Here is a 25,079-nt window from a genome sequence, read left to right as displayed (position 1 = left end):
GGATAAGTGAGGCACCGTTGCTATTAGAATATGAGCACTAATGGACTGTAGTGAAATCATTTCAATAAAAAAAGCATAGGCTAGAGGCTGAAAGTAAATGAATTACCTTTTCCCCAATGCAATTAATGTTGGTCCTTTTAAGGCTGTGATCAGGTTTTTAATGTTTTCTTCCAACCCAATGAAAACAGGATTGTATAAACTGGCAGAATTGCTTTTGAACAAACAGTTTTATCTTACTAAAACACTGATGTGCCATGCAGTCACGTCACAAAATAAACAAGGAAGTTAGTCGAAGAGTCTTGAGGAAACAGCGCAGCTACACATGCCACCCTTTAGAAGAGTGTAAGAGCTTTACCTGCCCATCAGGTTATCTGCTGCAGTGGAATCAGGAAATAAACTTTTTCCAACCAGGGAACAAATTTATCCACTCATCTCTTCAATATTTCTCATGCAGTTACAGAGCTGTTAGTGATCACCTCAAAAACTGTATAATGGTACAAGAATTCTTTGTATAAGGAAAAAAGGTGGACACAGAGAATATGAATGAACACACGATGTTAAAAACAGCCAAAATTCCTCAACTCTGGCTGTGCAAAATAAAACAAAAGAAAGCTGAGAAACAAAAGGAATTGTTGGGGCCTTCTAGCAGACAGGTCCAACCATTCCTCCCTCATTCCTGAGCCACACAAGGAAATGAGTCTGTATTTGTTTCCGAGAAAGTAAGAGTCTCTGCAGCAGTCGCTATTCTGAAAACTCCTGCTTGTGGGGGACTATCATTTGGAGTTGTGATGGCACTGCAGTGCAGCCCTGCAGTAATATAGTGTGTTAAATTAATTATGAGTCTGGAAGTCTCAAGCTGCTTTATTCCATCATGTCTTGTGGGGAAATTGGTCCAATTTGCAATTGTCTGATTTCAGTGATGGATAATGCACCTATGCATCATAAAACACTGAGCTCCTAATAGAACCATCTGTCAAAGGATTCTGCTGCTCACTTTGATACAAGCATTAAGGGCCAGGTCTCACACACCTTCACCTTAGACATGATCAAGTTTTCTGCAGTGTGCACCAGAGAAACAAAACAAGCAAAGCTCCACGTCTTAACTGAGATTTTGTGATAATAGCTGCTGCTGGACATTTTTCCTGATGCCAGTGTTTGCACCATTTAGGCTCTCTTCTAATGTTGAGTATCTATCCTTATACTTAACAGGTTCATTTGTATATAAGGTAAAAGCGCCAATCACAGGAGAAAAAAGGGATGGTAACCTAGACAGGCTGTGATTGTTTGGAAGAATGAATCTTGGTTACAGTGAATACTACATGGTGAACGTTTGGCTCCCCCACCCCCACTATACCTTGACAAGTCAGTCTGGCACTGAGTATAGAACCACAAAGTATCATTTTACTGGCACCAATTGAACAAAATACAACAGTAAGCTTTAAGCCTGACCACAAATAAAGCAAATAAAGATTTGCTTGTTATCCATCCATAGTAGGCTCTTCCTGTACTCCTTTAAAGGTGCTTGTACAGGGATTTATTCATTAAACAAAGAGGAGTTAGCTGTTTACACCCTCAGTTCTAATCTCCATACGTGTAACAGCTGGGGCAGAGTGATGTTATCATCCAACTCTCTGGGGAAAAGAAAAATAACCGAAGTCTTTCACAAAAAAAGGAAACAATTCTTGTAAACATCACAGCGTTACACAGTGAACTGGGGGGTGTTGCCATGTTAATACAGCCCTGCCTATAGTGAAAACATAGGAGTAAATATAATATAATATAATATAATATAATATAATATAATATAATATAATATAATATAATATAATATTCTGAACTAACTATTGAGTCGTTCACGTCTGCGTAAGGATATTAGAAATTGCTTGTGTTGTTTATTCAGGGTGTGTGTGGCTCTCGCGCGTGCACTTGCGCACGCACGCTGGACAGCCCTCTCTCCTCCTCGCGCTGGTGGCAGACCTACACGGTTCGTGGCGTTCAGGGTGCTTGAGTGTCCGCACCAACTCTGTCACAGCAAGAGCCGCGGCTTCAGCCCCAGCTGTCCACAAACCGAGAGCAGGTTGTAGTCCGCGAACAGCGAAGCGAAGGAAAAGAAAAGTAGTTGTTGAGGAAGGGAAACAGGTCGGCTACTGCGGGTGCTGCTGCCGCTGGGGAGGGTTATTTCAGGTGCACTTTGTTAGCACACTTTGATAGGTCGTTTGCTCCGCATATTACCGGACGGAAGATACCAGAAGTAGAAAGGGAACCGAGTTGGACGTTTCCTTTCTTCCGCAAAAAAAGAGGTACGTTTCTCGCTTTCTCAGCTGTTTTCCTGCACAGTGTTTCCTTCATGTCCGACTACTAACTGGGAACCTTTACTAAAACTTCAATGTTTCCTGCTTTCTGGATAATAGGCTTATCCCTACAGAGTAATAATACACACTCTCGTTTTGCAGGAAATATGTTGACATAGACTAAGCTGTTATCTGTTTTGTTTTGTTTTGTTTTGTTTTGTTTTGTTTTGTTTTGTTTTGTTTTCACCCAGTATCGAGATAGTACTGAAGCCTAAGCCTGAATTTTCCATCTGTGTTTGTGTCTCGGTCCTGCTCCTAATGAGAGAACAGATGTGCTGCTGCCAACTAATCGATAATGGTCATTTCCTGTTGGTTCAGGCAGTCTGCTGCCTCTGGCTCAGCAAACAATGCCAGCTGAGGGATCTGGCCGCACTGCCATCAGGCTCTATATACCATAATGGCCTCTATTTGTTTTACTGGGGATAATGACGCTCCTTTGTGCAATAAAGGAGCTCCCATTCTCATCCACTCTGCAGCTCCCTGAATGGCCAGTTTCACTTCATGGAGGATGGCTGGTCTGTGGTATGAGAGCAGGTGCTTGTCTTAGTCTTCCCAGCTGCTCACTGAGACCTGGTCCTGTGGTGATGTTTGAATAAGATGCTTTTATTTCCTTATATTGTTCTACGAAAAGAAGGCTTTATAACTGTCCTGCCTTACAATTGTCTTTTTTTTAAAAAAAAAAAAAGCTAATTTGCATACCCAGAAGTAACTTGACTCTGCAGAATTGAGCAACACCACAACAGGAAAAGCACTTTAAATTCTTGTAATCTCTACAACATGTAATGAACAAGTTTTAAAGTTTCAGTTTCTTAAAATTTTAAGAAACGTCAGCAAGCCTATGTGAGTCTGCTTCTGCCTGCAGGTGTTCTACGCTGCACAGTAAACACAAAGGACAAGTGACACGGTGTACTGCAGCCTTAAGCCGAGCTCAGTAGAGTGGAAGTTAAGACAGTTAAGAAACATCGCTTTAAGGTGATTGAATCAATGCTATGTGATTTCTGAACAGAAAAATGTACCTCAAGTTGCACAGGCATCATGTGATTCAGGGTTTCAGAGCCAGCATCCTGAGAGATTAGAAAGAATTGGGAGACATAGTGTGGGGCCCAGGACCTTTAATACCCAGAAACACATTTTTCCATTTAAAAGGATCGTGAGAGGGTATAGCAGGTGTGCCTAGGGCTCACATTCAGCAGGGAAGAAAACTTGTTTTACTTTCACACAGTTTTACAATACAAAACCCACAGAGGCAATTTAAAATGCTCAACTGAAGTGAGGCTTAAAGTCTGGATTAAAGTCTCCATCTAAACTGCAGCTGCTTTAAAAAGGTGGTCTTACACTTATATACAGACAGAGTTCTTAACAAGTGAAACACACAGACTTGTCCTCTTATGCCCTGTATGGCAATTATTCTGACAGTACAGAGTGAATACTCTCTTTCCTCCTCATTTTGTTTTCTTTAGCTCTCGTGGTAGTGAGATAGATATCTGTGTCGAGCTCTGGAGACCTCCATCTGGCCAGTTAAAAGCTGAGCGTACTGACTGCCTTGACCGCTAATGGGTCTTGCGGGCAGCTGAGTCGAAGTCTGGTCTCCACGGAGACGGGTCTGACCAGAGAGAGGCACGGCTGAGCTGCAACGATTGATCTGCTGTGTGTGTGTGTGTGTCTGTTTGAAAGGACACACATGGCCAGCTCTCTGCCCTCCTCCTCCCTGTGTTTGGTTGACTGACAATAAAAGGTTTGATGGCAGGTAATCTCACACCTGCCCCAGAAGAGATTACACTGAGATTAATGGTTATAATGAAGCGATTGGACAGATGGCAGGACGTCTTGTACTTTAATTTAAATGAAATTTTCAGGTTTTTAGTGTCTGTATAAATGACAAATTTTACCTCCATGTCAGAACATACATCAAATGAAAATATATACAATCAGCAATTTCGTTTAGTTAAGTCACAACATCATCAAGTCAACTTCTAGATGAAGAAGTCATTCAGCGTGCGAACATGCCAATCACTTCCTCCTCTCTGCTTCTTTAAATTAATGATGATTTCTGCTTTTCCTCAGTAGAAATCTGCAAACTAAACATTTTTCTCTGTGTGTGAGAGCTGTAAACAGAGGTGTTAAGTTTGTGTGTTGATTGTCCGTCCATGCAGCTGCTGCTTTGCTAGTTGTAACCACTAACCAGTGTGAGGGATGTGATAATGCAGTTGTGATGCTGTTAGATGATTTTGGTAGGATGTTTCCAGTAACTGCTTTAGTTTATCCTGATTTTTCACATAGACTTTGCCCTCTTCTAAATGCTCCAGATGGCATCAACTGAGTCGCGGCTCCAGCAGCAGCCCTCGCAGAAGGATGCGGCCGACCAGAACTTTGACTACATGTTCAAGCTGCTGATCATTGGCAACAGCAGCGTGGGGAAAACTTCCTTCTTGTTCCGCTATGCGGACGACTCCTTCACCTCCGCTTTCGTCAGCACTGTGGGCATCGACTTCAAGGTCAAGACTGTCTTCCGCAATGACAAGAGGATCAAGTTGCAGATCTGGGTGGGTAGATTCAAGATAAATGAGAAGTTCTCTCTGCCAAGCTACAGCATCAGTTCATTCTGCCTTTTTGTTTGACAGAATGAACAGGAGCTTCATGTGTACTCTGTGATAAGCTGTTGTAAATCAGAGTGGATGCTCCATACTTCTAAAGATGTTATTGCTTTAGAACATGTTAAGTCTTTCACCTCTTACTGAACAGAAGTGTTAAAAATACCTTTTTCTCAAACTGTGGTTTGGCAGTTGCGCAAGTGTAACCTGTGAATTGTGTAAATGTAAAAAGCATGACTTCCTCATGTTTTATACGCATTCATACTTCCTACCCATTATCAGGCATCTGCTAAGTGTCAACATTTGTTTAAAGGAGATGGATGGTGGTGCTTACTACAGCTTCAGTTGTAGTTGTAAGCCAGGTTTGCCTGTTTTACCTTAGATCTAGTGGTACCGTGTCTTTAAGAAAAGTTATAGTATGAATGTTTTTTGACACTTTTTTGACCACCTTTTGTATCGGTATGGTGAACGTGTTAGCCTAGAACAGGGACATCAGACTCATTTTACATAGTGGGCCACATTTTGATTTTACGTGGGCTGGACAAGTGGATCTGCCTTTTCTGTCAGTTTAACTACACATTTACATACATGCAATTTCAACAGTATTTCTTAGGTTTTCTACATGCTAAAGAAATGCTCCTGTGGTAAATGAAAAAAATCTGTCCGTACGATTTGGACTTAAGCTGTAAGAGGTAAATGTGTAAAATTACAGAAAAAGTTCTGGTAGCTCAATCTCCAGACTGTGCTGTATTTATAAAACAGAAAGTTTCTGTTAATTAACAGAAAAAATTTCCAAAGCCGTCTAGTGGGCTGGATTGTCTTTCCCGGGTCAATTCTGGCCCCCGGGCCTTATGTTTGACATCACTGCCCAAGCAGATACAATTTCTACTAAATCTTAAGATAAATTTCTGGATACTTAGCTGCTGTTCACATGACTGTTCACTAGCTTTAACTAACTTTATCTGCTGATTACAGTGTCACCTGGATGCCAAGGTGGAAAAGTGTTCTCTATCATGGGTTATGATGTCCTCTTCATTTAAATATAAAATGTGTTTTGACAAAAACAACAAATTCTAAAAGGCAGGTCCACTTTGAAAACTTGGGACTGCCTCTTGTTCAGTGGTAGCAGAACTGTGGGCACAAATTCCTTCCTCTTTTGCTTCCAAGGTTGAGAAAGTAAGATGTATTCATTGTTTAATTGCTGTACATTTCACGTAGACACTGACGCAATACGTTGTGTGCAGCATTTATAGCAGGCAAGGTGCTGTGATGGTGTTGTTTGTAAGTTAAACACCATCTGAAACAGTACAGTAGCTCCACAGTCACATTAGCACATAATGCTTCCTTGTTGCTGAAGTCTTCAGGTGTTGATTCAGCTATTTTTCTGAGCTACAGTTTGTAGTATTGTTGCGTGTTGCGTTCAACAGTTGATGTTGTTGCTGTACTTCACACCACTGTTCCTCTTTGCTAACTCATTTTGTCATGCATGTTTATCACACAAGATCATGATTTTGGAGTATTTGCTATCAATGCTTTTCATGAATTTGTGGCTTCTTTGACGGGCAAGCAGACATTACTTTCCCTAATAGTCATACAGTTAAGATAAAAATATCAAAACACACATAATTAGATTGTGAACAGTTGGATTATTATGAAAAAAAACTGTTAAGCCTTACATTAATTGTATAATGTCTACTGTGGGTCAGCACTATAGACTATAACTAAAAGATGTACTGTAGAGCGGACGCAAACTCCGGAAAGGTCTGAAAAGTGAAGCCAGTGAGATTGTCTTTAAATAGAGCTGCTCAATTGTGGAAAAAAATCATAATTATTTTGTTCAGCATTAAGGTCTTGAATCTTTAACACAATAACTCTACATCTGGAAACTTTTTGTTGACCAAAGTCTATCTTTCTGTCGTCTTGGCCATAATCGTTAGAAGTTCTAATTGTAATTTAATTTAAATGTAATTGCACAAACCTGGCTTTCAGGAACTACCGCCGTAGTTGCAAAAAGAAGTCTCTGAAAGAATAACCCTGCTTCTCGCTTGATTTATGACCTCAGTAAACACTTTCCCAATGAGTTTTCCACCTCAGTTATTAACTTCAACACAACATTATGCTTGTTTGTTAAATTACAGTTTATTTAGGGTAAATTACATGAAAAAGGATTTTGACAGGTCGCTACTATATGAGGATCCAGTGTCCTCAGCCGGATCCACTCCTCGGCGTAACGACAGTCAAAATAGAGTTGGGGCTTCAAAAGGATCCCCGCTTTTTAAACTCTATGGTAAAATCTGGTTAAGTCACTCAAATTTATCTGCAACATGGTGACAGGATGGCATGGGTGGATTACTAGTTTTTAAAAAATTGATGGGTTGTTGCATTATGGGAAATCTGGGATTCAGTGTTGGACCAGTGCCGGGGCAAAAAAGTTAGAATATGTCAAGCCCTGTTGTTTCACCCCAGTTTCTTTTTGTTCTTCTTTTAAACTCCCACCTTCAGAGAACTATAATGGGTACCTTTAAATGCCTGTTCCAGTTTTTGAAACGATACTTTTACACCTTTTTACAGTTAGCAGTTGAGAAACAGCAGGAATCAGCTTCTATGATTGATCAGCCCCACTGACAGCTTTACTAACAAAGTGAACTTTGGAATGGGCTTTCATATTGTAATATAAGGTGTATCCTGGCAGCTCGCCCTCCCTCACACTATGCTACAAATCCTGTCTATATACATTGTTTAGGCTGATCAAACAGATGATTCATTCAAACCAACAATCTGTGAGCCACTGTATGATCCACAAACAGTGACCCGAGTGAATCAGCAGCTGAGAGGAGCCCACACCAAAACACACAGTCATCTAGCTGACTAAAACTGTGTCTCTTATAAATGACATGCATTGTTAGTGGTGTTAGTCTAACAGCTGATGAGGAGGGAGGAAAAAAACTGCAGTCACTAACTTGACTGTGTACTTTGTATTCAATAATTAGAGGACATTGTTATGGGGTCCTACAGAAGCAGCCTTGAAGTACTGATGGTGCTGTTGGATGACAAAGAAACCTGGTATTTCCTAGGCTCAGGAAGCAGAGGAAGTTCCTTATCAGCATCTGACTGAGTCATAGCGAAGATCGACTGCAAACTCAGTAGTGTATTTAAAGGGTGTGGGAGCAGCAGGCATGTCTTAAAACAAGCCCTCTCTTACATCGTGTTAATATTCAACTCTGTAATAATTCAGGAATGCTAAATTAAAGTTGGCTACCTATAACATAAGAGAATTCACCAGAGCCTTTGACAAAGAGAGTTGCAGATTAAGCCATTGTGCCAGCTGCCAGCCTCACTGTGTGTATCATGGAAAGTAGTCTGATAACGCACCACGTGGCCCTTGCACAGAGCATGAACATACAGGAACTCATGTACAATATGTACACACTGTGCACACACACACTGTGTACATCCCTGCTCTCATGTCATGGAAATACACTTCCTTTCTTTAAGCAAACACACACACCTTTTGCACATTTAGCATAAATACGGCCACACATATGCCCGGGCGTGCTATCCCTGGGGATGATGTCCTGTGTGTGCCACTGCTTCGTGCCGGTCGCTTATATAAACGCAGGTGACGCATGTTTAAAGATCAGGGTCCCAGAGACGTCAGAGCTTCTGATTGTGCACAAGCCTAATTTAAACTCCTCCCTATCTGTCATCGCATATATGCACACGAGGGAGCAGCTTTTGTTTACTGTTTGGGGTTTATTGTAGCAACCCTGGAGACTGACTGTTTGGTTAGTAATGCTATTATGCTGCCAAATATTTGATCATCCCTTCGTGGAGGAGATAAAGATGGACCTGGGATATATCACACGTTACTGAAACAAAAATAAACTCTGACAGCGCAGGCGCTGGAAAGATTAAAGAATAAAGCTCGAGCGCTCTGCTCGAGGGATTTAAGCAGCAGACTGCCCTCTGTGTTGGTTGTTTTGTAAAGTGAGAAGGATCGCTCTGGTTGTCCACCTAGAGCAGTCCTAGCTGTAATGGAACATTCATAACCTTCAACGGCCTCTGGTTACCTGGACAACCCACTCTTCCTCCTCATCAAAATGAGGAAAACATCAGACACACACAGGCCCCTGATGCAAATTAAGGACTTTAGAAAGGTTACCAGGTAACCACGAGAGTGGCAGCGAGATAATCAACCAACTCAGTCTACCTGTTTGATGTTTTATGCTTTAATTGTCCAAGAAATAAATGGAGCCATTGGCTGTGATATTACACACAGCCTCCAGCTGGTTAGTAATCCAAGCCACAAGTCCCGGAGTGATGAGAAATGATTGTGGCAGGAGCTTGTATCTAAATGCCATCTTCCCCTGGACTGTGTGGTGCAGAGAAATGGCATTTTGAAGCAATGCAGCCAATTGGTTTGGAAGAAAAGAACTACATGACGGTCTCACAGAGTGCAGCTGAGGCTTGACCTATCCTGATATTTACCAGTACATGTCTAACTGGAAATAAAACCAAATACAAATCTGACTTGAATTTAACTTAAAAACACTTGAAAAGAACTTACCTAACCAGCACTAACAAGAATCATCAAAGCTGGTGAAACTAGGAGTACTAGTAGCATCATCACATGAAAAAACCCTATCCCCACCTTCTGCTTAAAATAGCCATCCCTGCAAGATATTTCTAAATTATAGGATATAAATGCAATTATAGGGCATTAATGCTGTAATGGATGACTACTGAACTTGCTCCACTTGGACTGTGTAGTGTCAAGTCAAAGCTGACACCTTAGATAACTGTTACTTGGAAAGAGTCCAGGGTATGTTTTGGCAATACTGCCCCCTTGTGGTTTAAAATCATATACTGGAGATTTTTAATCTTAAAAATGTAAAGTGAGTGAAACATAGATAGAATGAAGTATTTCATAGACTGTGTATTATTGTATAATTGCAGGACACGGCAGGGCAAGAACGCTATCGTACCATCACCACAGCCTACTACAGAGGAGCCATGGGCTTCCTGCTCATGTATGATATCACTAACCAGGACTCCTTCAACGCAGTTCAGGACTGGTAAGTGTAGAATGAGTTAAAAGCTTTAGTATTAATACTATCTACATTAGATTATGTATTTGTAATTTTGTTTTATCTAAAAAAAACAATTTAAAAAATACGTTCTCGAGTGTTTCATGTAAAGTGTGAAGTTGATGCCAGTTGAAGGAACATGAAGGGGTTTTTGGTGTGTTAGTGCCATCATGTGGTCAGTTGTGAACTGAGGCGTAAACGTGACATCCCTGTTCTTCTTTGTCCTTTTTATATACAGTTGGAGCAATAATATATTGGACAAAGTTAAGTAGTTTTATCTCTGTACACAACCACAATCAAGATATGATTGAAGTGCAGATTTTCAGCTTTAATTCAAAGAAATGAACAAAAAAAATCTTTAATCGTGTAATAGTAACGTGATTTATAATGAGGCCCAAAGATAGTGCCAGTGATGTCAGTGCAAGTGAGGGAGGCCATCAAAAGGCAGAAAAATAAAAGTAAACCTATCGCTGAGACAGCACTATTTTAGGAGGAGCCATTCTTCAAAATAATGAATGCAGTGGCCGCCTCAGCAATACCAAAAAGCCTGAAACACAACACAAGACAAAATACATGACCGGAGAGTTCTTTTCACAATTAAGAAAAACAGCCTCACAACATCTAACCAAGTCAAAAACACTCTTGAGAGGGTATCATTGTCAAGGTCTACAATCAAGAAATTCCTTTGTGAATGTAAATATAGAAGGTATCTGACAAATCCTTCTATATTTACATTCATGAAGGGTGAATGTAAATATAGAACTTCCTGTTCGTCTCAAGAAGAGGAAGTCCAAAAGAACATCTAAAAAGCCAAGATGAACGTACCAGAATAATGGAAAGAGAAAAGTGTGGAGAAGGAGAAAACTGCTCATGATCTGAAGCATACCACAAAGAAATTGGAGATACTTCAAATGCCAAGTCAGTCACATGATCTCAACCTAGCAGAGCGCTTCCCAGTTATTAACTTAAAAGCTGAATGCAGAATGATCCACAAAGAGCAGCTGAAGGTGGCTGCAGTAAAGGCTGAGCACAGCTTCTTAAGGGAGGAATCGCAGCATCTGGTGACATCCATGGGTTCTAGACTTAAGGTCACTGTCTGAAAGGGATTTTTAACAAAATTTAACAAAAGTCTTTATATTTAAATTCATTTTAGTTTGTCCCATTCATTTTAAACATCTGAAAACAATGTCTTGTGTATAAAAATGGCCGAGTTATAGCTGGAAGTCTGCATTTCAATCATATCTTGATCATTTAACACCCACTGCAGTGGTGTACGTGGGCAAAACTACAAAATTGTGTCACTGTCTAACAAGGTATGGACCTCAATGTATTTTTTTTCACCAGATTTCCCAAAGAGTTTAGTGAATCTAGAGCAAATAAGCTACTTATCAAATTTGGATGATCCTAAATAAAAATGTTTATTTAAAAACACTGATCAGCACTGGATAGCTGGTTTTTACCCCTGAGCCGTAATGTCGTCACCCTGACGTAGACACCGAAGTTTGTGAATGTGATAACTTTAGAACAAAGGGATGTAGGAGTTTCAAATTGATACCGTAGGTATATCTACTAAAAATCTCAAAAGAGTTCAAAATCAGTGATCCCAGCGTCAAGGTCAGTGGGCAGAGGTCAAGTTTTCTGAAAATCTTGTGAATGCGATAATTTGAGAAGGACGTCACCCAGGATTTAGAAATTGATTCCATAAATGTATCTAGTAGGAGGCTGAGGGGTGCCACCGATCCCCTGCAGGGGTTTAGATTCTTGTGGTTTGGAGTAGCAGCCCAAATTAGATGACAAATGCATTGCCGTGCTATATTAATGCAAGAATTTGTAAATGATGTACAATAAAGTTTATATTTAACTGAAAATAGCATAAAGTACAGTAGACAATACAAAAAGTACAAAGACAACATATAAACTGTTGAAACTGAGAAATCATATAGCTTGTAGAAAAAAATGCTCATTGTAGATGAGATGAGAGATGAGATGAGAGACCAGCAATGCATTTCTGCAAAAGGATGTATATGAAGATGTAAAACAGTGGGATCTATAATAAATTGTTTTTTTAACATATAAATATTAATAGTTGTTGTGACAATGTTTTGCATATACAGTGGTCCCTCGGTAAAACACGGTTCACCTTTCGTGGTCTCTCTGTTTCCCCGATTTTGTTTTTGTGTGTGTGCAATTATGCATACCTTTTTTTTTTTCTTTTTTCTTTTTTTTTTACAGCGCATTGTGTTCTGCGTCCTGATTGGCTGTAGACTATTGTCAATCGATCTCGTGCCGTGTCTCCTGCACAGTACAGAATGCGTTCAGCTTGTCAAATTTACATAAATCTTCGATCGCTAGCAGTGTGACTCTGAAGTGCTGTACTGTATGTTTGTAAGTTTTCTCCCCAACAAACAACAACAGTGTCGACGAGACGTCATCACCTGCGGGTGCCTTTGGTTTCATTCTATGATACTGGACTTATTTTTCTGCAAGGTTTGAACTTTGAGAGTTTAAACAAGAGAGAAAAGTGAAAATGTTCATGCCTGTCTGAGAAAAGTGTATAAAGTGTGTAGTGAGGGGTTTTACAGCTTTAAAACATCTATAATAATTGTAAAAAAAAAAAAAAGTTGGCTATTTCGCGGATTTCACCTATCGCAGGTTATTTTTAGAACGTAACTCCCACGATGAACGAGGGACCACTGTATGTTATTTTGATTGCTTCACCTGTTAAGAGATACAGTTCATGCAGACATATGTATATACATATGCTTTGATCATTATAGTAAGGTAAGTAATAGTTTAATCAGAGTGTCCTATATATATACATTTTTTCTGCTGTTAATCATGTAGACTTTGCAACTCTGCTTTTGTTTTTCAGGGCAACACAAATCAAGACATACTCGTGGGACAATGCTCAGGTGATCCTGGTTGGTAACAAGTGTGACCTGGAGGATGACAGGCTTATACCCACAGAGGATGGCCAGCGACTGGCTGAGGAGCTAGGTAAAAGCTGTTAGTCTCACAGTATTATTTGTATTTAGCTTAGAGTCTGCAGACAAGTTTGACTTTGTTTTTTTGTAGGTTCTGACATTAGTGCATCTATTTTTCATAGCACATGAACTGAAATACCATTTTGCTTTGTAACTTTGCTTCATGTCAGGTTTTCAGTTCTTTGAGGCCAGTGCCAAGGACAACATCAACGTCAAGCAGGTGTTTGAGCGTCTAGTGGATGTTATCTGTGAGAAGATGAACGAGAGCATGGAAGGAGATGCCAACCTCATAGCCAACCACAGCAACCAGGGCCTTAAAGACTCACCTTCAGAGAGCCACGGAGGCTGTGCTTGCTAAACCATCTGCCTTCTTAGTCTCCCAACACACACACACACACACACACACACACACACACACACACACACACACACACACACACACAGAAGAATAACCATGAAAAGTGCACCTTCCCTTTCACTTGAGCCACACCGAGCTCTGCCCCAACCACACAGCACAGATAATCTTCATCAGCACATCCTCCTCCACCTGTCTTTCCTTTGAAGAGCCCAACTCTGTCGCTTTCTTTCTCTTAAGGGAGACTTTAAGGCTGCAGACTTTAAGCCTCCACATACACCGCTTTGACTGCTGTAGCCCCATTAACTACCACGAGAAATCTAGTGAAACATTTATTCAGTGCATTTAGTTTTCTTAGACAAATATTTTTATAGACAGCAACAAGCTAGCTAGCAGTTTATCTCGAAAATTTTGATTTGATCAATGAACTGTTTAAATGTGTTATACTGTAGAAACCAGTTATGTCATGTTCCAATAGGACTTCTCTTCAGTCTAATATTTATTAAGGTATTGATTTCTGATGGATTTTAGCAGCTCCAAGACGTTTTGTGCTTGTTGAGTCTTGTCCAGGATGCTCCCCTCTAGGGACTGATTAAAGGGAGGAAGCATGAATGAGTCTTACACAGCGTACTGAAAGTTTTCAGCATTGCCAACCCTCAAGGGCAAGTTTGACAAGAACTTTGCTTTCTTGTCAGGAGTAAAAAAAAAGAAGGTACCACTGCTGCATATGGTAAATAAAGCTACTGCCTAGAGCTGGTTAATTTGGCCAAGCATAAAGACATCGATATACCAAACTTCATATTCAAAACATGCTGATTTTTTTCCCCCACTCAGAATATAGTAAATCAGCTGCAGTAGAAGCGTAATAACTACTGTACAAACACGTGTGACCGATCTTCTCTTCAAACCTAATAAACGTAACTCATACGATTCGTTCAAGTCCAGTCTAGAGCTTCCCTTCACCTCTTCTTCTTGCTGTTTACTAAATGTCAGGTCTGCCACACAGTGTGATGTACCAGTGTCAGCAAGCCCCTCATGTGACATGCCCTCAGTCACCCCATTGTGCCACTCTTTTCTTTAACGCTTTCTGTCTCACACACACAAACACACACAAACACACACACACTGCTCCCTTAACTGTAGCATGGCACTGTGTTTAATAAGTGAGCAGTTACAATGTGGTGAATTATCTTTTTTTTTTTCCTTTGTTTGTTACTGACACGACTGTTTTGAAGAAGTGCAGCACATTATGTGTGTTTGTGCTCAGAAAGGGGGACAACCACTGATCTGTGAGGACGATAAGTCCGGACACCAACCGTGCTGTTGCAACTATCAGGAGGAACAGTGAGCCGGTGCAGAGCATCACTTTATTCCCCATTACTGTTATAAATCAATGTGAATAAAATGCAGTTTTAGAATGACTCCACATTTGTAGCCAGTTAATTGTATTTTATACATTTTGTTTTGTTCCTGCTGTTTGGACACGATTTCAGTGTTGAAAGGTCAGTTTGACCCTCCTGAAAACGTCATCCTGATGGGAGAGATTGAAATTTGGAGCATCTCTATGGATTTCACCACAAATCAGGGATGGGAAAAAAGAATTGTGTGTTTTTTTTTTTGTTTTTTTTTTAAATCTTTTTATTTTTGTCATATTATTACCATCCATGTGCAGACTGTTGACTGTCAGTTAGTATTAACCATAGCCTCTGTACAGCGATAGCAGCCTCACGCTGCTAACTGCTGGTCAGCCCACTCCCTGCTACTGTACGAGCCTGCGGTCAGTTATCTCTCCTGTCAGCATGTGCTGCTGAATAGTGATATAGTTTGACAGGTATTAGATGTTATCATATCACATGTCTGTGGCACACTGGCTTTGATGCAGGGGTCTAAAATAGGGACGTTGTGTGCAAGATCAGTGATTCATAACACTATTTGTATTATATCATGCAGTTTTGCAGTGTATTAAAATGGCATGCAAAAACCATGTTTCTCTTACTGAGCTTCTGATGGTGACTGCTGCTTGAAACATGCTGTTCTGCTCTGTCCACTGATATCAAATTTTAGTTCATCAGGTATCTGCAATTGTGCTCAGATGCTCTTGTGCAAACAGGTTATAACCTCAGCTTTTAGTCCTAGAGATGTTCTTTCTTTCTTATGTTTATAGCCTCTATGTTTTAATGTGTTACATTCCTGATTGATAGCTTTCTAAAAGACGGGAGATCAGATCCTTTGTGCCGTTTACTATATTTTCTGAATGTGCAGGGTGAACCCATTGTTTGGAAAGAAAAAAGTGCATCTTATAAACAAGGACAATGTAGAAATCTGTTTATGAAAATAAAGAATATATTCACTACAAAAAAGAGGGGGAGCGCACAATAGTCTGTTCATCTAAATAAATGAGTCCTGAAACCTGCACACGTGTCTTTGCGGTCATGGCTACATCTAAGGTTTAATTTATGACCAGGAATCACACATCCTAACCCCAAACATCTGTTTTATCTGAAGAAACAGAGAAACCACATTCTGTCCTTGTCCTCCGCAACAATACAGATGTCTTCTTCCTCTTCTTCCTGTCATATGACACAACTACCTTCCCTATACAAGGGAGGCCTCGCCTTCTAAACAGAATTCTCACTTAGCTGACTGGAAGGGATGTGAAACTGAAGTGAGCAAATCTAGCTCTAATGTGTCATCATATAAACGAAACGTAGCTCTTTCTTTACGTCGGTGCCCATCTGACAGTCATCAGGCTGCCCTTTGTAAGTGATGTAAAGACGCGCTGAATCGCATTTAAACTGACGGGGATGGGCTGAGGCTACTTATCTTGGGTGAAGAAACAGGGCTGTCTGCAGCTCTGATAATACTAGTCAAACCAAGAAAACACGGGGGTGCAGTGAGTAGATAAGGAACGGTTTAGGTCTGCTTCGTACAGAGTGTGAGTGGGTACTCCGCGGTTTCTGTTACAAGAGCACATGCAGGAATTAAACTGTCCCAGGAGACAGCAGGGGACTACAGACCACCTCCTCGGGCCAGTCAGTGTCTGCACACCATTTCCTCAAAAAGGGGTTTTATCTATCTGTCCATCTAAATATCCATCCATCTATCTGTCTATCGATCTCTCTATCTGCGCGCCTTTACGCAATACAGATCTCAGACATCGCAAACATGTTGTAAACATCAATGAGCGCGTGATTCCCGCCCACCATGCCAAAAAGTTCTGAAAGACTTTATTTGCCCCACCTCTTCTGTTCTCACTCAAGGAGAAAGTAAACAGCTCGGCGTATAAGCACCTTATCGCTCACGAGCAGGCGCGTAATAACCGCGCTGCGCTATCCATGGTATCGAAAGACAAAACAAGCGAGAAGAGAGCTGCGGCAGATGTGTTTGTGGCAGGTTGTTTTCCGGTGATGCAGGTGGACAATAGAGGGCCGAGGTCGTTCTGTTCCCCGAGAAGGTAAAAGGATGATATGTGAGATTCTGAGTAGACTGTTGGCACTTTGCGCAATAGCCTGCGTCGCGCGAGCGGGTTCCACCCTCCAAGACGCACGAGATTTCGAGGAGAAAGGTAAGGCATCTTTTTGGGTCTGGACCTTTTCTGGAAGGCGTTAGTGTGCTCCTGTCATGCCATTTCACATTGTGTTCTCACATTTCCAATTCGCCACCCTCAGTGTCCATTCTCCTGAAAGAAGAATCAGAAACCCCCAAATGCTTTGCTGAAGGGAGGAAGGACTTCACGTGCTTCTGGGAGGAAGATGAGGAGAGAGCTGGCTCTGTGGATCAGTACTCCTTTACATATACCTACCAGTAAGTCACACTTATTAGATAAAATGAGTCTATGTGGTGATTTTTCCTTTTTATTTCTTTTTATCATATTACACAACCTACAATGAAAGTATTTCAGGGTTAGTGGATTTGTGTGGTTTAATTTTAAAAAATAATAATCTTGATTTGTTTACAAAAGAAAAAATAAAATACAATATTAATATCACAATGTTTCTGTTTTCCTCTGTCCTGAGCAGAAATGAAAACAGCAGCAGGTGCCCCCTCAGAGCCGTCCCTACAGCAGGTGGGAAAATGCTGTTTGTCTGTCATCTGAACCGAATTCCGATGTTTGTCCAAATGGACATCCAAGTTCATCGGGAGGGAATACTGATACACAATCGCAGCCTCCTCATCGAACTCGTCTGTAAGTGATGTTTTTTTCTGCAAACGGCGCTACTGCCAACAAATTCTGCCAAAGCTTAGCACTAGATTAATGCTTTTTAAATACGTATTCAGTATTTGTGCCTTACATTCTGCACTAATGTGATTCAAAATGATGGCTAATACGCTATGCACCTGCTGAGTGCCTAAAGTTGTGTACTTCTACTAAGTATGCATGCAGCATTGCATGCAGCATCAAGGTACCTATAGATTTAGGGGAAGTGTTTCAAAGTGAGACTTTGCGAGAAACAGTCTTCCCTTAACTGCTATGTAACTCTGTCTGTGTGCAGTTCTTCTGGACCCTCCTGCTAATGTAACGGTGAGCAGCACGGGTCAGCAAGGCCAGCTGAATGTCACCTGGGTGCCACCTCCTCTGAAGTATATGGATGACAGCATGATGTATGAGGTCTTCTATTCTCTGGCTGACAGCCACATCGGGAAGGTAAAGCAGCCTCACCCATTTGAACGTTAAACTCTGAGCAGCAGGTTTAATGATGGGGCCGCACATGGACTTTTTTTGGCTGTTTGCAGGTTGAAGTGGCCCGGGCACGTTCAGAATATATTTTGAGAGGCCTGCAGTCCAGTAGAAAGTACAAGGTTCAAGTCCGTGTAAAACTGGATGGAGTTAGCTACAATGGCTACTGGAGTGCTTGGAGTGACCCAGTGTTCATGGAAACTCTTCCTGCAGGTGGTTATTCACATCAAAATGCATAACAAAAATGTATTATGTACCCCAAAAGCACTGGCATCTCATGAAAGGGACTAAACGATGTTTTGTGTTTGTTTTTTTGTTTTTTTACCATATTCAGAGATCTAACACACATTGATCATTCTGTTCCTCCCCTAGAATTTGATCCGCTCATCATCTCCTTGACGCTCATCATCTCTTTCATCTTCATTGTCCTGTGTCTTGCTATGCTCCTGTCCCATCATAGGTCAGTCAGCCTGGCCCACACAAACAGATTGCTTATTGTCTGGTTTCAAAAAATGTTCTTGAAGAATTTTAAGTATCAATAACAGAAAACACAATTTGTGAATTATATCTTGAGAGTGTGTTCCTTTTCTAGGTTCCTTATAAAGAAGATTTGGCCAGCTATTCCAACTCCTGACAGCAAATTTCAGGGGCTTTTTACCATTTATGGTGGGAACTTTCAGGTAAGAAAAATACCAAGAGTCTACAGCCATGCAGACCGAGCCTTAGCCTGACACAATGGCGCTTTGAGCTTAATGTAACATGCTCACATCCACACCTTCATATTCTTTTTGAATTTTTCTATAGGAGTGGTTAGGACAAACCAACGGAAGTTTGTGGTTGACGCCAGCTTTCATCTACTCAGAAGAATGCCCCTCTCCTCTGGAAGTACTCTCAGAACTGAGCCTATGCCCCTCAATGCCCTCCCCACCTCTGCCACCCAAGGCCTCTAGAGCTTTGAGTGCAGTCAGGAATGAAGGCAGGGAATTGAGAAATGGGCTTGAAGAGAGAGCACTGTTGGTCAGAGACAATTTAGATGGCAAGACAGATGGGGAAAGAGCCGCACCGCACCACCACTTGTTATTGGACCGCTTGCGGGCACTCCATCAGCACCAGGTTCCCTGCTCGCAGTCTTCTCTGCTGGAGTCTCAAGACACCTACGTCACCCTCAGTGCCAACAACAACAGTGACGATGAGCGCGTGGATAGAAACCTCGAGGAAGCCTTGCCCCTTGAGGCTCCTTTTCCCTCTGGAAATACAGCTTTGTGTGAATCTCACTCTGACCTGGGATCAGCGCCTCAAAGCTCTGGATCAGGTTGCATTTCTTCCCAGTCCAGTTTTGAGTACCCAAACCATGCCTGGATGGCCAAAGGCCCCGGGTATACCTACATGGCAGTGGCAGACTCTGGGGTCTCAATGGACTATAGCCCCATGAGCAGAGTTGATGAAAATGGAAAAGTGCCTGTCTACACCAACGAGTACAAGAATGCGATCCCTGCTCACAGGAAACCCTTCTTGGTGAGGCAGTACCCTGTCCATGATGATGGCTGAGAGGAAGCTAAACTGTTTTAAAACAGACCCTGTAAAGGGAATTTGGATATTTACCTAAGGAAACATGGCTTCCCATCAACTGTTACGAAAGTAACTGGTGAGGTGACTGACACCACAGTGTAAGCTAAAGAACTCTGTACAGGACACTGAGGGAGTGAACTTCCTGAGTTTCTCCACCATGAAGAATTTTGTAAAGCTTCACGTTAAGGCATACATATTGACCATTACCAGGTTTCTTATTAGCATGCATACTGGTAGCAGACTGGTTCTTTATTAGTCATTATAAAGCACTTTCTGATGCTGCAGTCTGCACCATATACTACAAAAGGTAGTAATTTGCCGTCTAATTACTCCTTATTTATGGTAAATAAGAAAGTAGTTATTCATGACTTACTGCCAAAATAATAGCAGTTTTCCTTTTATAGCATTTAATGAATATGGGGTATTATTTTTGAAAGACCGCAGAAAAGTAAGTGTTAATAGTGTTAAAATAACCAAAAATGTTTATTTTTCTAATTAAGCATATGGCCTTCATTTTCAAGTCTGACAGTTTGACATTGTTTACTCATTCTGGTTCCTCATTCTAAAGTTTCCTCATCTTCACACTTTGCAAATCCATGATAGCAAACAACTTCTGCAATAAACAGAGTAATTGGTCAGGCCTCGGTGGCACAGCCCTTGAGATTGGCTGGCAAACCCCTGGTAACCGCCAGTTGCTACAGAAATGGTTGGTGAATGTTAGGAGCCTTCCACACTGAAAAACCTGTAGGTTGACAAAGGTGCAAAGGAGCAAGAAGTACAAACTTGGCACAACTAACTCCATTCTCCTTTATTAATGGATAGCATATTTTTGTTATCATATCATGTTTAAGGCATAGAATAAATGTACTGCTTTAACTTAATTTTATAATTTTCAGCTGATAGAGCTTTTAAATTTCTCAGCATGAGGTGCCATTTAGCACCCTAATTCACACATCGAAAAAAGCTACAGACAGACAGACTGTGCAGCATAACAGACTTTTAGGTGAACTAAGCAGTAGGAGTTAGCCTCTAGCTTTTATGTCTTCTTGTTAGAAGTAACGCAACTTTCACATTTTTTTAGCTTGTTGTAAGCTCAATCTTCAAGTGTCTGCAATCTTTGGTAAATTATATCGTTACCAACAATAAACTGTGAAATAGCACCAATTCAATCATCCAATTGCCAGAAAACTGCTATGAAAATCAAAAACCTCTATTTTGGCAAAGGTGTGTAAATATATTGTGATACCAATGTACAGCGAAGCTAGCACTGTCACCGAGTGCTAATGAAGGCTGTTTTTGCTAATCTTAGCACTAGCATGCTAACATTTTTTTCATTAAGCACCAACTACACCTGAGCCTAATGGGGATGTGATGTGATTTGGTTAAAAAGTTGTTCAGAATGATTCATTAAATTTCACAGCAGCCACTTTGATATAAAAAGTACACAGGTGTACATTCTCTCTTTATGATAATGATCGTAGTGTATAGTATGTATATATGTCTGTATCGCTTCCTTAAAGGGTGGGCCAATCTGTAAAAACTGTGTATAAACATCGTCATACATATAGCAGTTATTAATATCTATGTATACTTTTGTTCAGCTCACCACTAAATACAGAATGAAGGCCTGGTCAAAACTCTGCCTGGGCAGGTTTCTGATGATCATATTAATTAAGGCTTTGTGCAAGAACAAGCTTGTCATCACAGCTGTTGTTACTTAATTTTTCGTCATCACAACTGCTGTGAAAAAGAAACTGTGAAACAGTTGTGATATTTTTCAGTCGGATTACTCAGCATCAAGTATATATTACTCCCAAACTACAAATAAACTTAGCTTGGCTAACATTTGCTAAAACCTCTAACGCTCTCTGTCTTTTTTAAAATAATTAGAGCAAATCTGGCAGCCATCTGCAGCTATGAAAAAGCGAGTCATCAACTCTTTCAGTTGATGGAACCTCCATTGTATTATTGTAGGGTCTTTACCTCACATTATAAAGGGCCTTGAGGCCACTCTTGTTGTGATTTGACGCTACAAAAATAAAATTGAATTGAACTCAGTTCTAAAGCTTTAAGTGACAGGTGTACTCAGTCTTTTCTTACTTCTCCTGCATTTCGGCTTTGCTTTTGATAAGTAATATATATTTTTAATATGTCATTTGTAGTCGTTCATTTGAGGTTTTTTAAATTTCAACAACTTTTGGATATTTTGGATCAAATCCAAGTGTCAAAATCACTGTACTTGTACATAATAATACAGTTTTTGTTTTCTGTTTTTATCACAATTGTTTGACAGAATGATTAATCTGTAAATTGCTGCCATTTCCAAGAAAACCTTGGATCTTGAAGTAAAAGAAATCTAGTAACCACTACTAATACAGGGTGTGTGGGGACATTTTAAGCCAATATCTATTTTCAGCAATCACTCCAAAAGAATGATTTCCATACTTTTACACATCCTTGTTTGCTTGTGTTGTTCAAAAACATCTAGCAACTAAAATTGCAGTTACTCTAAAACCACAATTCTGAACACTGTTGAATTATTTTAGTCTAGCAAAGTGTGATATGGCAGGAAAAAAACATTTATAGGGCAAAAACTGACAACTCGCTAGCTTTCACAGTTAGTTTGCGAGAGCTTTTCTATAATAAAGTTGTCTTTTCCCCACAAACAGGATCTAGCTCTTTACGAGGGGGAACTCCCCAATGTGTATTTCTTTATGCTTAAATATACATAATAAGAGAAACTTTTTCATTTTGTAATGTATTTCAATTTGATATCAGCTACTGAAGTCTCAAGTTTCACAAATTATGATAAAAGACATACAAACAGAAAAGCATTACACTGTGTGTTTATTAGAATTTACAATGTGTTTTAGAGACTTTTTGCTCTGTGTCATTTTGTCTTGTTATTAAGGCACTCTCAGCCAAAAATGTTGGAAAACCACTGTTTAGTTTAAGACAATCACATTCCTTAAATGTCTATGTAAAGACTGTTAATGTGTTTGATTAACCTTCATGTCATTTAAAATTCAAACTCATTAAATATTGTACTGCTACAACTGTTATGGTCCTTTTACCTGATATCTGAAAGGAAGAGCTTCCCCCCCCTTTTTTTGATAATCCTGTGACACTGTAATGTTGCTGTGACCACTGTCTCTACGCAAAATTTCTCTCAGACCAACTTAAACTCCATTAAACCATCAGGAAAAATGAAGAGCTTCCACTCTTGGACTACACCTGGCCTGTCATTATAGTCTTCAGTAAAAGAAGGGTCTGTGATTCCTCTCCCGGAAAGGTAAACGTGCCACACTTCCTGTACTGCAGCTGCTGTAGCTTCATAGCCTCTGTCCTGGTCCAGAGTACAGCGTACCTGGAAATAGCGGTCAAGTACATCAAGGATAGGATCGGTTGCAGATGGATCCCCACCGGCGTTCACCTCAGGCAAGAAAGAGGCAATAATGCGGCAGGGGGCTGAACTTGAACCCCGCTGTTCCAGGACTTGCGTGAGAAAGGCAGCAGTGTCACACAGCAGTGCAGCAATGTGCGCAGCGCAAGACTTCTCCTCAGGGTGAAATCCACTTTGGCTGCTGCCCCCAGGACCAGACAGGAAGCTTTCCAGTCTGTCAACTATGATGAGTGAAGGAGGTGTGGGGGACGTGTTGGTAGGCTCATGAAGGCTGGCCACCTGCTGGAGGAGTTCCTCCACTGTCCTGGGATAGCAAAACTTGATTTTCTTTGACAAAAAATATATAAATAAATAGATTATTAATAATAACAACAACAATAATAATAATGATAAATACATAAACACAAAAAATGAAAAGCTAAATCAATCATGGTAGATTATTGATTTAACCACCTAATTTTATCACACCTTCAACACTTTTTAAATCTGGGGCTACAATTACATTTTTGTTTTAATTGCTGGGTAACTTTTCAGGCAATATTTTTTTTTTCACATTTTAATAATTGGTCAACAAATTATTATAGCATTTTTGCCTGTGTTGTATTATAATCATAACCTGATCCATAACATCTACAAAGGCTTAAAACACAGTTATAATACTAGTGTTTTTTGCTTTATCCAGCTCCATGTGACATGCGGTGATAAATCATACTTTATATTCATAAAGGGGAATAAATGCTCAATTGTTCAATTACTTGTGATTATATGTGATTTTCTAATTTTCTAACTGCCATCAAACTTTCAAAGACTTTCTCTTATCATAGATATTAACAAGTCAGTGACCAGTTACCATAATGCACCATATCCGTGGTTGTAAATGTGTATTAAATTATTATGTACTTTGATTGAGTCATACAGTAATTGTAACCATGGCAGTGGCTGGTGTCTTTCTGCTGTGTTGCAACCCTAAACCACCTTAAACCTAACCTCAGTTATTTCTTATAATATTTCTTTGTTTCCCTGACCCAAAAAAGTCAATAGAAAACAATAAAAACGGGAGTTAAACAAAGATGGGTATTACGTCTACTCAAATGTCATTTTAAACATCTGCACAGGTCTGTAACGTTTATATGTTCATATTATAAAACGTAAATAGCATTCACGGATTGGATGATCTGCAACTAAATGACTAAATGAGGGGTCCCCAATCCCAGTCCGCGAGGGCCGGTGTTCTGCAGGTTTTAGATCTCATCCTGGGTCAACACCTGAATCACATGATTAGTTCATTACCAGGCCTGTGGAGAACTTCAAGACATGTTGAGAAGGTAATTTATCCATTTAAATCAGCTGTGATGGATCAAGGACACATCTAAAACCTGCAGGGACACCGGCCCTCATGGACTGGGATTGGGGACCCCTGCCCTTTTCTTTTTTAACTTTTGCGAATTTGGGCACAGTTTGAACACAAAACGACCTCTACCTTTAGACTTTCTGGGCTCAGGTTGGGAACACATCTCTGCAGAGACACTGGAAGGCTCTGGATCTGAGTCTGGGTGAAGAACATCACTTTTATGCCCATCTCCGCGGCAGCTGTCACGGAAGCCAAAAGCAGCACGGAGCGGCTGAGGCTGTGGTCTCCGACCACCAGGGTGCTGCAAGTCGTTGGTGACGGAGTAATAACTTTGACGTCCTTCTTTAAACCGGATTGTGACATAAAAGTCCGAAAAACGAGTGTCAAAATATCAGCCATGTCTTATAATCCCACAATCAACACTTTACTGTCCAAAAATGATGCTCTGGCTCGAGCTTCCCGCGTTTGTTTACATGGTCTAGATGGTGTTCGTGCTACTGCGGTCCGGGTGCAACGCATTGTGTCCATTGTACCTTTCCGCTCGGTCCACACGGTTCATATTTCTATTAGCATTTTCACCGATGTCTTCGCGTAGCTTGAAAGGATATGCTAGATATTGCCAACGCAAAGTTTGTGAATCTATAGCGCGAGGAAGACGAGCTCAAAATGCGTTGATATCGGTGTTTCCTGCGAATCCATACACAACTTCC

The 25,079-nt window shown here is 40.6% G+C and overlaps 3 protein-coding genes across 6 annotated transcripts; 2 read left to right on the top strand and 1 right to left on the bottom strand.

The window, feature by feature from the left end:
- The first annotated feature begins 1,925 nt into the window (after nt 1-1,925).
- Nucleotides 1,926-15,781, top strand: rab3db (RAB3D, member RAS oncogene family, b). 4 transcript variants are annotated; one of them, XM_005468535.4, is made up of 6 exons: nt 1,927-2,300; nt 3,214-3,323; nt 4,658-4,894; nt 9,899-10,017; nt 12,902-13,026; nt 13,184-15,728. In XM_005468535.4, the coding sequence occupies exons 3-6, from the start codon at nt 4,658-4,660 to the stop codon at nt 13,369-13,371; spliced, it is 669 nt and encodes a 222-aa protein (XP_005468592.1). In that variant the 5' UTR covers nt 1,927-2,300; nt 3,214-3,323; the 3' UTR covers nt 13,372-15,728. The 4 variants fall into 4 exon arrangements, with proteins under 4 accessions (XP_019213781.1, XP_005468592.1, XP_005468591.1 ...); XM_019358236.2 differs by lacking the exon at nt 3,214-3,323 and having other exon boundaries at nt 1,926-2,300; nt 4,632-4,894; XM_005468534.4 differs by lacking the exon at nt 3,214-3,323 and having other exon boundaries at nt 1,928-2,300.
- Nucleotides 15,782-16,622: 841 nt separating this feature from the next.
- On the top strand, nt 16,623-21,168 carry epor (erythropoietin receptor). Its single transcript, XM_003443154.5, has 8 exons — nt 16,623-16,933; nt 17,037-17,172; nt 17,388-17,554; nt 17,862-18,013; nt 18,103-18,259; nt 18,419-18,506; nt 18,639-18,726; nt 18,851-21,168. Exons 1-8 carry the CDS (start codon nt 16,831-16,833, stop codon nt 19,592-19,594), a joined length of 1,635 nt encoding a protein of 544 aa, XP_003443202.1. The 5' UTR covers nt 16,623-16,830; the 3' UTR covers nt 19,595-21,168.
- A 1,277-nt stretch (nt 21,169-22,445) lies between these two features.
- swsap1 (SWIM-type zinc finger 7 associated protein 1) lies at nt 22,446-25,077 on the bottom strand. Its single transcript, XM_003443153.5, has 2 exons — nt 24,499-25,077; nt 22,446-23,345 (listed from the first exon to the last, which is right to left on the bottom strand). The coding sequence occupies exons 1-2, from the start codon at nt 24,766-24,768 to the stop codon at nt 22,785-22,787; spliced, it is 831 nt and encodes a 276-aa protein (XP_003443201.1). The 5' UTR covers nt 24,769-25,077; the 3' UTR covers nt 22,446-22,784.
- Nucleotides 25,078-25,079: the final 2 nt, after the last annotated feature.

Source organism: Oreochromis niloticus, linkage group LG4, assembly GCF_001858045.2.
Source record: "Oreochromis niloticus isolate F11D_XX linkage group LG4, O_niloticus_UMD_NMBU, whole genome shotgun sequence".
Taxonomy (NCBI): Eukaryota; Metazoa; Chordata; class Actinopteri; order Cichliformes; family Cichlidae; genus Oreochromis; species Oreochromis niloticus.
The sequence above is the reverse complement of the archived record's forward strand: the minus strand, read 5'-3'. Positions and strand labels throughout refer to the sequence as shown.

What these genes read in the sequence shown, in the direction of transcription:
- rab3db (XM_013270186.3), top strand. Translation starts at nt 4,649, where the DNA reads ATGCTCCAGATGGCATCAACTGAGTCGCGGCTCCAGCAGCAGCCCTCG. An exon ending in GGATCAAGTTGCAGATCTGG is followed by an intron (nt 4,895 to 9,898) that starts GTGGGTAGATTC and finishes GTATAATTGCAG; the next exon opens with GACACGGCAGGGCAAGAACG. An exon ending in GCGACTGGCTGAGGAGCTAG is followed by an intron (nt 13,027 to 13,183) that starts GTAAAAGCTGTT and finishes GCTTCATGTCAG; the next exon opens with GTTTTCAGTTCTTTGAGGCC.
- epor (XM_003443154.5), top strand. Translation starts at nt 16,831, where the DNA reads ATGATATGTGAGATTCTGAGTAGACTGTTGGCACTTTGCGCAATAGCC. An exon ending in CCTCCTCATCGAACTCGTCT is followed by an intron (nt 17,555 to 17,861) that starts GTAAGTGATGTT and finishes GTCTGTGTGCAG; the next exon opens with TTCTTCTGGACCCTCCTGCT. An exon ending in CTGACAGCCACATCGGGAAG is followed by an intron (nt 18,014 to 18,102) that starts GTAAAGCAGCCT and finishes GGCTGTTTGCAG; the next exon opens with GTTGAAGTGGCCCGGGCACG.
- swsap1 (XM_003443153.5), bottom strand. Translation starts at nt 24,768, where the DNA reads ATGGCTGATATTTTGACACTCGTTTTTCGGACTTTTATGTCACAATCC. An exon ending in TGAGCCCAGAAAGTCTAAAG is followed by an intron (nt 23,346 to 24,498) that starts GTAGAGGTCGTT and finishes TTTTTGTCAAAG; the next exon opens with AAAATCAAGTTTTGCTATCC.